The sequence below is a fragment of the Argiope bruennichi genome, chromosome 5 (assembly GCF_947563725.1).
Source record: "Argiope bruennichi chromosome 5, qqArgBrue1.1, whole genome shotgun sequence".
Taxonomy (NCBI): domain Eukaryota; kingdom Metazoa; phylum Arthropoda; class Arachnida; order Araneae; family Araneidae; genus Argiope; species Argiope bruennichi.
The window spans coordinates 32,180,159-32,192,888 of NC_079155.1; the positions used below are offsets into that span (position 1 = coordinate 32,180,159).

Here is a 12,730-nt window from a genome sequence, read left to right on the forward strand (position 1 = left end):
GTGTTGTTTGGAAACATCAAATACCTTAAAACATGTTGCAAATATTTTAATATTCTGATTGTGTGGTTCAGGAAGTGCAGAAGCTGTGTTTGTAGACATTCATTTAAATTGATATTGCGTTTGACCCAGAAATAACTAACCTTGTAACCTAACTGGGTTCACTGATCCATAGCAAGAAGGCAACAATTAAACATGGTGGAAGGCATCCTGGTTGAACCCGGTTTCACATCTCACAATGCATTTGACCATCAAAATGCACATTTCAACATTTTAAGGACTTGTTTGTCTCTTTTGTAGTATCCAGTATCTAGATAGTGGGGATTAAGTCTTCACTTTTGATTTGTGGAAAGATAATGTATTCCGTTCATGCATTGAAGATATTACATTGTTTTTTTGGTTTCGATTCGTTACCATATTGATTTGAAGATATGGGAACAAATCGAATTACTTGTAGATCTTATCAGAAAATGTGGTTTTACAAGCCAGTTTCATTTGATGCAGTCGTCCTCAAACTAGAATATGCGTCCCCAATGGCACTTAGTGATGCGAGAGTAACAAAAGGCTTCTTTATCTATTTATGTTTATAATTTTTAATTCTTTTCAATTCACATTTTATTAATATTTTTATATGTATTTCCTATTTATGATGCATTATTTTAATAAATGCAAAACTTAGTGCGTGTACATATTTTTTATACAGCTTCCTTTATTTTATTAACAAAATTTCCCAAACTTATTGAAAATAAATGCTTTTGCATTTCATGGAATTATCTAAAGCGTAAATAGAGATTTTGAGAATTAGTTAATATCAAAAATCACATTTGACATGGGAATGCTTTTTGTTCCTTTTCGAATGTCGGAAATGTGCATTTCGGTTAAAACTGGATGACTCGGAAGTGGTTATCCGTTTTCTTATGCGTCATATGATTCTGACTGATAATTTGCGGTTAATCTGCTTAAAGGGGGAGGAGAGAGATATTACAAGTACCGACCATTGTTTTCTGAAAGATCTGGTTAAAAACGTGCATTGAAAGCTTTTTTTTTTTTTTTTTTTGCTAATCTTTCAGTTTTTCCTATTTTTACTTTCCGAACGACACGTTCTGAAAAGAATTATCTGATAATCTGTGCTCAGTAAAGTAAAGAAAAAGTTTTTATCTGTATAATGGAGAGGGGAGAGAACGAACCGATTGAAGAATTCTTAGTAACATTATCTTTGAAGAGAATTGGAATTATCTCAAGAGTTATGTCTGAAAAGACTGCAATGAAACAAACTATTCGATAATTTGAATATAAAAGCGATAGCTTGTACGCATTGGCTTGAAACAGTGGCGCGAATGATATCGGTACCCCTGGCGCCATTTATTACAAGGGGGCTTAGAAATACCATACTAATCTAATCGATGACTTCTAATCACTTAAGTTTTTAAATACTCTGGATCTTTAATCTATGGGATGCATACTTTTCAATGACTTGCACTTTTTTTAATTGTTTCTAAAAGTATTTTTAAATTCCTTTATTTTTTCTATTGCATTAAAAAATGTGTGCCTTTTTTATACACGTACTATCCAAGTCTTTTTATTAAATTTTCTTCGGCCGTTGATATCGAGAGTGGGAACCGAACACCGTTACAGTTCGTCCCCAAGGCCCCTCCATCAGTTGAATGCATTAGTGAGCAGCTCACGTACGTCTCTGTTAACAATTCGTGTCTCTTTTGAAATTGGATAAAGCATTTTTATGCCATAAATCTTTTTTTACGGACGTCAGAGCCATCAACTGGTGCAGAACCCGTTTTGGCGAAGTGGTTTGCCTCTCATACGAGGCCAAGGAAACGGGGCCCGGAATAGTCGTCTTCAATCACTTCATAGCAGCGCCAATGGTGTTGGTTTCACACCAAATCCGATGAAGAGGGCGTTTACCTGTATTCTTGTACAAACATTACCAATTACGGAATGCTGTAAAATATATAAAGAATAATTTACGAAAACATATTAAAATTTGAACTCACTCAACATTTATGAAGCTAAGCCATATATACATCTATAATTTGAGTTTCGTGTTAAACAAAAGACTGTACTTATAAGGCATAGTTGATTTAGGTTAGAATAAGTAATATTTATTTTTTTCTGCTGCAAATCGAGGCAGCTTGGCACTATAGATATATATATATATAACTTTTATTTTGTGTAGATCTCCCATATATGGTTTATTCATTCTAGATCTTTTTCAATGCGATCTCCGATTTTTATGTGATTTGAAATGTCTTTCGCCTGTTTATGATAATAAAATATATTTCTTTCGTAAATACATAAACTATAAATAACTTGCCCGCGAACTTCTTTGTGGAGCTCAGGCATGGGATAACAATAGAATTTCAGCGCCTATATTTTTCTAACACGAACCATGAAATAAAGAAAATTTTTGGCATTAATTAGATTCTGATGTATATATATTTTGAGTTAGCATGAGTGCTAATACATGATGTACTTATATATATGAGTGCATATGCATAATTATACATTCATTTATACGTATAAACGACATGCAATCTTTTAAGGATCGGAAAAAACGACAAATTTTAAAATCTGTTCTTTTGAATTAACTTCTTATAACTTCTTCTGTTAATCAGTTATTGATCAGGGAAAGTTTTATAACTGACAAAAACAATCGCACTAACTCAGATCGCATCGTTTAATTAAAACATCAACGATTTCATGACAAAAAGGTAACTATTTCGATTTCATCGTCATGTGATATTAACATTAAATAAACTGTTGTACGATGCAACTTGCAAAACGTATTTTGTATTAAGTACATGCCCATTAAATTCGATTACTTGAAAATCTTCCTGCAGACCAACCGATAAGAACAATGTTATGCACTCACTTTGGAAATAGAAACCATTTGCGTTCTAATTAAATGTGTTGCTGACATTTTAAAATTCGTATTCCGTTCTGATAAAGTATCCAGAATAACACTCGCGAACGTCATTCTTTAGAATCATAGTAGCACTTTGGCGTCATTCACTGACAAAGATAAAAGAACGAGCGATACCAGCTGGCGCTTTTCCTGCGTCAACCCTTTCTGATCTACAACCACTTATTAGAGATCTATATTTTATATCTAAAAGAAATCTTTGCCCTCTAAAAAGGGTTAAAATTTTAAATTGATCATTTGGAAATCAAAGGAAATTTATTGAATTTGAATAAACCTTGAATGTATTAGCGCCTTTTAGGTAGATAAGAAACAATTTACATTGAATAGATACTATGTGGTTTGAATGTTAAACTGACTAATAAGGAACACGTGTTTTTATGTTATACAATAACTTTACCCTTTGTGTTCTGATTCATTTCAAAGACGTTGCATTACTTGTTGTGCGACTTGAACCTTTTATTTTAGAATAACAAAAACAAGGACAGATTTTGATAAGTATTTCTCAATGTGTCTTCCAACCTCGAGGTGGTTTTACTTATTTTAAATTTTGAATACTTTGCTTTATTTTTTTTAAAATGCCCTCGAAATACTGTGTCATCTATCATATATATTTTATTACTTTAAGCGAAACTTGAACATTTTCAGCCTAAAATACTAAAGTAATGAATTGCGAGAAAAACATTTTCAATTCATATATAATCAGATTTATAAAAAAAATATTTTTAGCTTGTGTCTATTTTCTCTCTGATATCTGTTTCGAGTGCTATAATTATAATGAGATGAATGGACTAAAAACAAATGCACATTGTTTATCCATCCATTTTTGCTTTATAATAGAATCTCGGTATACTTGGATTTCTCTCTAAAATAGGAGTAAATTGTATCATTATTAAATAAAATATGATAAAACTTCAAAACAGCTACAATAACCAATAGCTTGAAATCCTCTTTAGAAACGCGGCCGATATTTCGGAAAACTCAAATGATTTTGAAATGATTTTTCGTCATTGAATATATAAGTGCGATATATTTATGCAAGATTTTTCTTTGCTTATATTTTTCTGCAATTCTATTTGCAGGCAGCCAAAAAGGCTGATAGCCAAGCAGCAGAGTTGTCCAACATTCTGCGTCCCAAAGAGAAAGAGGGCGAGATTTCCAAGAAACTCCATTCTCGGAGTAGAGTGCACCAATTCGCCAGAAATGCGTTTGGTTCTTCCAAAGCAAGCGTCTCCTCAAAGAGCAATGGCAATGTGGAGGTTAGCGAAGGCAATGGAGAACCCCAGAGAACAACGGTTCCCGACCACCTGACACTACTGCAGCTTCTAGCGCTTGTAAGTGCGACGGTTATTTCTTGTCCCACTCCCCCTTTATAAAGAAGCATTGCATTGATGTATGAACTTTTCATTTTTATCTTAACATTTTAATGAGTACACTAGAAAATTTAATTCTTGCATTGAAATGTATAAGATGCTTACTAGATGATATAATAATAAGATTTGAGAGCTATAGATTAAAGCCTTTTGCAATGAAATAATGTTCTTTAACATTGTACTAAAAAAGTCAGTAATCGTTTAAATTTTTTCTATATTTATATTTAATCAATCGAAATAAGCTAAGCAAAATCAGTAAATTAATAAGTTATTTCATGTAACTTTTGCTTATACTTTCAAAGCAGATTTTGATAAATTTTATCAATTGTTTATTTTTAGTTTGGTTGAAATTTTTACAGTAATGAGTAGATTAATTTGCTATTCAAAAAATCCAATACAATGAGAACATTCAGTTTTATATTGTAATATGCTTTTAAGTGATGTTGTATCCTTCTTGAATAGATCATCCTTATTCAAGAGAGATTGCTCAGTAAATCACCAATATAACCCAATTGGAATATTGTGAAATGTTGCATTTGTGCATGTGTACATGCTTGCTACATTCAGCATGAATTATGTGGTTAATAGAAAACCAAATAGTGAAGAATTTTCAAATGTGCAAAAATAACAACTTCTGAGAAATTTCAAAGTTTCAAATTTGAATTTTTCAATTTCAAGCAATATCAAATTATATTACTTGAAATAATGAAAATACTTAGAGATGATTTAAATGGCTTAGATAAACAAAATTTCGATTCTAGCTTGCTTTTAGACCTAATGAATGAATAACCAGAGTTCATTCTGTAACATATGAATATTCTGAAGCATAATTTGAATATTTTTGTGTTAATGAAATTTTTAGTTAAGAATATGTGAATTATTTTATTTATAGACGGCTACATTTTTTTTATTCCTTTTTCAGAATGCTCTTGATCTTACTGCTCCTGCCAGCAATGTTTTATTGAAGAATAGATTAAATAATTGGGTGCAGCTATCGGGTCATGAAGGTACGTTTGAAAATTCCATTTCAAACTTAATAAAAATGAATAAATTTTTGCACATGGAACACAGCAACTTGAGGAGGGGAAAAAATCAATTGTCACTGATATACTCTATTTTATGATTATTTCAGGTTCATTTGCACCAGCTGGACCAGGAACAATATGGAAAAAAAGCTCTCCTGATCGGGTCGAAATAGAGGCTTATCAAAAGTTAATGAAAGACACTCTTGCTTCAATGGTGCCTCATTTCTACAAAGATGTTCAGTATAACGGAGAATGTATCCTTTCACATTGAATTTGATGAACTATTGTTTATTTGTTGATTTACATATTTATTAAATTGTGAACTTTTTACTAAATTGTAAATTTTTTCATTGAAATGAAGGAAATTCTTTAACCAACTTATACAGATTTTATCGAAATGCAAGACCTATTATACAATTTTAAAAATCCTGCAGTCATGGATATCAAAATGGGAACAAGGTAAGCATTAAGCATGTCCTTTTTATCTATTATTTCTATCTTATCTATATATTATTATACTTTATTTTAATAACCAATAAAGTTGGAAATGTAATTTTATTCAGTCTTAGTTATTATTTTTTATAATTTATAACAGATATGAAATAGCAATAAAAGATTTTTTTGATTTTACACATGCTTCATATACAATTTGCAATCATTGTTTTTTAACTCATGCGGAATTTTTCAAATGAAATTAGAAAATAATCAGCATCATGCAATTTCAAATTTTAAAGTAAAATTTATTTTTAAAAAATTCATGCCATTTTAAATAATGAGTTGTGTACTTATTATATGTCATAAATACATTTGTATTTTTCTTTAATTTTAAGAATTTTCATTTTAAATTTGTACAAAATTGCAATATTAAATTTATATTTTGCTTTTAGAACATTCCTTGAATCAGAAGTTGAAAACACAAAAGCCAGAAACGATTTATATGAAAAAATGGTTAAAGTAGATCCTACTGCTCCTACACCTGAAGAGCTTGAGACAAAAGCTATTACAAAGCTTAGGTATATGCAAGTAAGTTTAATTCTTATGTTTTAAAATATTATTAAAAGTGTATAATATTGCAAAATTTTCTAACATAGTTAGCTGTAATGGAATTTATTTTCTAATCAATTATTATAATTTGTTGTTGTTTTATTTTCAGTTCAGAGAAAACCTGAGTTCATCAGCTGAGCTGGGCTTTAGGATAGAAGGATTTAAGGTAAATTTATTACCATCTTGTTTAATTTAATTTAAAACTCTTGTTTTGAATTAAAATTTGGACAACAAATTTTAATTGCATTATATCATTATTTGTGATATTTTATTAAACATTTCATAAGCAAAAATTTAAATAAGCATTTCTTCTTTAGGTGCATGGGGAAGAACCAACTAAAAATTTAAAAATGTTAAGGTCAAAGGAAGATATCTGCAAGACTATGAGGCAGTTCTTGAATGAAAGTGAAAAAGTCAGACTGCAATTAGTTGCAAGGCTACAAAACTTAAGGACAAAATTAGAAAAGTCTCCATTTTTTCGCACACATGAGGTATGTAGGCATATGATTCATGTTTTAAATACAGATGTGTGTTTTAAATATCAGTAGTGTGTGCTAAATATATATTATATGTTTGCCCTTCATGCTTGTCTGAATGCAAAATTTTTATATATGGGAAAAATATTTTTTAAAAATATAAGATATTCAGTTACTATAAAAGTATTTTTAATTTACTGGTATTCAAAGACATTTGGATTATCATAAATTTATATTTTCTACATCTATATATCAAGAATATACATATTGTAACTAAAGCAATATTTTGCATTCTAATTTAATATGAATAGTGTTTGCCAATCAAGTTTAGTCTATCATATTTATAATTTTTATAATCAAATAAAAGCATAGATAGTATTAAGCTTGCTTTTATGGATTATATATTCACACAATAAATCTGACTACTAGTTGCTGCTTAGAGACAGCATGAATTGCATTCTTTAATATCTTCACAAACAACCAGGAAGATTTATACTTGTCTCTAAGTAAATATATTGAGTCACTTGCAAGATAGTGTTTTTATACTTACATAAATTTATTCTTAGGTGATTGGTAGCAGCATTTTGATTATCCACGATGGAAAAAGGGCTGGTGCTTGGATGATTGATTTTGCCAAAACATTACCTCTTCCTGAAGGTGTTACTGTTGACCATCGTTCAAAATGGACTCATGGAAACCGTGAAGATGGCTACTTGACAGGACTGGATAATTTGATTATGGTAAATTGTTATTCATTTTTATAAATGATTTAATAGTGAAAGACTTTTTATTCAGCATTTTCTTAAAAGTTCTTTGAAATATTTTCTGTGCTTTAATAAGTAATTGCTCAGTAAAAATTAATAATATTTTCAACTCCAGATTCTTAAATCAAGTAATTTCATGATATATGGATATTGTTTCACTTATGCAAAAACATTTTATAACACTTAGAAAGTATTCTATATGTAGTAATATTAGTTGTTTTTATTTTTAGGTTCTGAAGGAAAGTGGAAAAGTGAAAAACAAAAGCAGTGCTTGTTAAAAAAACTTGAAGGATCTTCAAATTTAGTTCATTTATTTCTATAGATGTTTTAAATTTCTGAACTTTCATATAGTCATAATTTTGTAATTAAAAAAAATCATAGGCAACTACATAAATGCCTGTAAATTTTTTGATGTTCCTAGCTTTCTGTGTACTAAAAATTCTGCATAATTCATCTTTTTATATTCATACTATTTTCTCACTGCTGTAAATTTGCTGAAATCCATTTGTTTATCAATGTGTTTTTCCTATCTAATATTTACCTACTGTTGACCATGTAAAATGATGAATATGCTTTTCAACATCTCCATAGTTTTGCATTCGGAACCTCAGGACTTGTTAAGCTTTCCATTGAAAAAAGAGAAAAAAAAAAAAAAAAAAATTGTAATTATCAGTATTGTTATGTGGGAGAATGCGAAAATTCAATTCTATTGCATTCTTCAAAATGACAAATGCCTTTCTTTGTATATGTGCCAAAATAAATGTTGTTAGAATCTGTGACTCAGTTTGATATGTTTCCCACAATAGAAATCCCATGAAATGGAGCACTATTGGTGAAGAACAAGAAACAGTATTAAATAATCTGACTGATAAATAATTGATTTCCATCTGTGAAAAATCTGTACATAAGTTAAACTGTTAATGTTGACGACTCAACTTATTTGAGGCTTGATTGTTGTATGTTGTTTTTGTAAATACTTTGTAGCTTATTTATTATAATTAGGTAATAAATTTTTCTCACATATTTGTGTTATGTTGCATTCGTAATTGCCTCTGAATAATTAAACTAATATAATTTTGATTTATGAAAATTTTTAAGACACATGCATATTCCTCTTCATTAATACTAATGGATATATTTAACATAGCTCAAGATGAAAAGTTTTTGTCCAATTTATAACTTCTCTCCTTTTTTAATATTAAAATGTTATAAGTTGTCAGAAAAAGTTCTACAATAAGAAGGCTCCAACTTTTAGATCATAAAATAATACTGTAGATTTGATCTGTCTTTTATTTCCAAAAAATTTCCTCTTATTAAAAAGCAGCAGTATTTTGCATACTAACAAAAATATATTTAATTCCTCATAATGAATGCAAATATAAATATAGTAACTGAAACAATTAAATGCATAGTTGTAGCAGATAATTTAAAACATTTTTAAAAAAATTATTGAAATTTGATGTTAAGTAGCTTGGCTGCTCTTCCATTTAAAATATTGTATAAAGAATTTTTTTTATGCAAAAATAAACTGAAGTTATCAAAGAAAAACATTTAGATTAATTTTTAACTAAAATCATTTCTGAAAAACTTCTACCAAAGAATTAAGTCTACTACATTCAGTTGCTCTAGTCCAACACTTTTTGCATCTTGCAAAATAGAAATCACAAATAGCATCTAGCCTAAAAATGATATATTGATTGTAGATAACTATATAAAAGTGAATTTTAATTTATGCATGTTAAAGATATTTCTTTAATATTTTAATAGAAAACTTTATAAAATATGATATAAAAAATCCAATCTGTAATTGAATTTAGTTAAAATGGGATTATAGGCATCAAACGATTTTAAATCTTGTAGCTTCTGAAAAACTTCAGATGTTTTAAATAATTTTCAAAAACACCTAAAGGCTATTTTTGTTCCATAAATTAAAATCGCAGGTAAATAAACTTATATATTTTCATATAAAAATAGAAAAACTATTAAACATTTCTTAATATAAAATTAATTACACTTGGCACAAATCTTATCTTCTACTGTAAATTTTACTTTCAATTATTATGAAGACAATTCAATGCTCTACATCTTCATACTGTAAAAACTATTCATAAATTTTCTTAGCAATTTATATAACTATATACAAAATATGCTGTATATTCTGAAATAATTTTTTTACTCCTGCTTACTCTCCTTATTCTTAATTATAGAAGGTAGTCTATATATATATATATATGCAATCTTTTGAGTTATGGATGTGCCAATCATATTGGATTACTCAATATCACAACACAAATGGAAAAAAGTTTAAAGGAATCGTACTTTTTTTACAAGTCTAAAAGTTATCTGAAAAATCTTCTGCACCTTAAAATTAATTTGGTATATAACTTGCTGTTCAACTACACTATTTTGAAAGAACTAAGAACAAGCAATAATGTATCGTTATATTCGATTACCAGTTGTATTCTTTTGAATTAGATAAGTTTAATTAAATAACTTCCATTTACTTATTAATGAAATAACAATTCATTATATCAAATTTAATGATAACAGATGTTAACTCCTTCACATACTATGAGCCTGATACATGCATCAAATTACTGAATTTTTAAATCTAGAATAAAGTTGGAAGTATTACTTGCTAGTGAAAGTATTAATAACTTATCTCAAATGTCTATATATTATAGAACTTAAACTACCAAATGTTCCAGATAGGATGCATAATCTAATTGACCAACAAATTAACTTCCTAAAGGATTAAGAATATGAGAGTAAATGAAATGCTAAAATAAAAGGCTAACATTTAAGATGCACTTATCATGAACAAGAGTAAAAAAAATATTTCATTATTAATTTACTAAAAGATCATTCATGATAAATACTTTTTTTAATCATTTCATGATTTCTTTCCATTAGCACTGATCTCAAAATATATATATTGAGATTTTAGTTCATTCATATGATTAACCTAACACACTTGATTTCTATACCATAAAACTTCTAGTATTTTATGCAATAAGGATTTATTCTGCCTATTTTTGAAATGGCTAAATTTACATAGTATTTTTTTAAAAAAAATATTAATCTGTAATATACTATGAGTTTTATTTAGGGTTGGAGTATTTTATAAATATAAAAAGTGTGTTGACACAATTACTTTCGAAATAATTTTCAGAGCAAAAAGATGATTAAATTGGCTCTATATTATCAGTAGAATAATCTCATTATTTTTAATTCTAAAGAAGGTATTACATAAACAGGGGAAGTAAAAAAAAAAAGTTAATTTTACAGACATACATCCAGGGTTAAAATGAATTGTTTATTTTATAGCTATAAATACAGATTCTACAATAAGAATATCAATATTATCCATATATATATTTTCAAAAAGATTTCATTCCATGCACCACTTTGAATTTCCTAATGATCAGTTTCAGAAAATATGGCACTTCAGTAAAACAAAAGAATTACGAAAAATATCACAAATTATTATATTGTAACTGAAAATTTAAACATCTTTATGTGCAACAATCTGAATAAATATATGGTCTGCATAATTGTCAGTTGATCATTATTAGTTTGTAAGGCATAATTTTTTTAATTCATTAAATCAGCAAAAGTTAATGAAGTTAAATATGATAAAATTAAATTTTAAAACATTTTTAGTTTTGAATGAGTTAATAAATCATTGTTCTAAACCAAAAATATCTAAAACATGTTTATAAATCTGAGTAAATAATGACACAATTACTGTCACTCCCCTTACAACTGCTCCTCATTATCACATCAAGAATGTTTTTGATTGTCCCTCTATTACAGTCAAGAACACATTTAGGAAATTTATTTTATTTCATAAAATTGCATAGATATAGCTTATTTTATTTCATAAAATTGCATAGTTATAATTTATTCCATTTCATAAAATTGTATAGATATAGGACTACAAGATTATAAACATATAACATATAATAATAATTTACAAAAGGCTAAAATATATATATGTACAAACTCATTATCAAAATGGCAGCCAAAATAATGAAGTCAAATTTCCTTTACATATTTTTTAAAGAATTTGAATAATATAGAAACAATGCTGCCATTTTAAAAATCTTAATGGCTTAAATAAGGACACTTAAAAAAGGCCATGAAGAATATACATGGGCTATAAATAAAGATTTTTGAAAACAATTTGTAACACAGTTTCTTGAGTATTTTCATATTATTATATTCTTTGAATATAATTATAGGGCATGCTCTACATCTTTTATCAAATATCTGCAGACTGTTAGAAATGTGATTTCAGTTCAGTGCCGCAATAACATACCTTATAACATTAAAAAAAAATTCTTTCAAGATGTTTCTTTCATTTTGAGAAACAAGTTACACTTAAATATTCATGAATCAAGGGATGTATGCAGAAGTCACAGTATTAATCATATGGAGAAATGATGAAATCTTTATACTGATGGGAATGGAAGATTATTTGACCTAAGTACACATTGTGATGATTAGAACTTGTTTCTCGAGCAGAGGATGCCTTTTGCACCACGATCAGGTTTTTTATTCTTCGGTCTTCACAAATTAGATGAAAGTACAAATAATAAACTATGATTATGTAGAAAATGTAACAATTTTTATTCATAGTAATTTTTATCATTAAAATTTACAATATACTCATGACACTATTTACAAATTTTATAAAAAATACAGGTGGATTTTAATGCAATATCATCCATTTAATGTAATTATTTCAGCTTTTAAAAAATGATCATGTTGACATTTCTGCCAATTAATCTTTTATTAGATATTATTATATATTTATTATTTAGATACACAATATTTTATGTGTAATTCATTTCTTTTATCATTTACATTTATTTTATAGTAAACATTTTATATATAAACAATTATTTTATAACTCAGCAAAAGAGAAAGACTTGAGAGAATGAAGTGCACTGTTCCAATAATTATATGAAAATTATTTTTAAAGAGATCTTACACAAATACTTTACTTAACTTATACAAAACATTTATCTAAAATGCTTTTAATGTGTTGTGACTTATGGCACTTTACAAGCCTGATGACAGTTATCTGTCAGCGATTTAAGCCGAATGAGCA

General features: G+C 27.9%; 1 protein-coding gene across 4 annotated transcripts in view; it reads left to right on the plus strand.

Moving 5' to 3' along the window:
• The window catches only part of LOC129968673 (inositol-trisphosphate 3-kinase homolog), a 200,064-nt gene extending 191,427 nt beyond the window's left edge, over nucleotides 1–8,637 (plus strand). For all 4 annotated transcript variants that reach the window (XM_056082803.1, XM_056082804.1, XM_056082805.1 and 1 more), the window contains 9 exons: nucleotides 4,015–4,266; nucleotides 5,228–5,312; nucleotides 5,438–5,584; nucleotides 5,717–5,789; nucleotides 6,218–6,353; nucleotides 6,484–6,540; nucleotides 6,692–6,865; nucleotides 7,417–7,590; nucleotides 7,845–8,637. In XM_056082803.1, coding sequence (XP_055938778.1) covers nucleotides 4,015–4,266; nucleotides 5,228–5,312; nucleotides 5,438–5,584; nucleotides 5,717–5,789; nucleotides 6,218–6,353; nucleotides 6,484–6,540; nucleotides 6,692–6,865; nucleotides 7,417–7,590; nucleotides 7,845–7,892 — 1,146 coding nt within the window. In that variant the 3' untranslated portion in view covers nucleotides 7,893–8,637. The remainder of the gene's footprint in view (nucleotides 1–4,014; nucleotides 4,267–5,227; nucleotides 5,313–5,437; nucleotides 5,585–5,716; nucleotides 5,790–6,217; nucleotides 6,354–6,483; nucleotides 6,541–6,691; nucleotides 6,866–7,416; nucleotides 7,591–7,844) is intronic.
• Nucleotides 8,638–12,730: the final 4,093 nt, after the last annotated feature.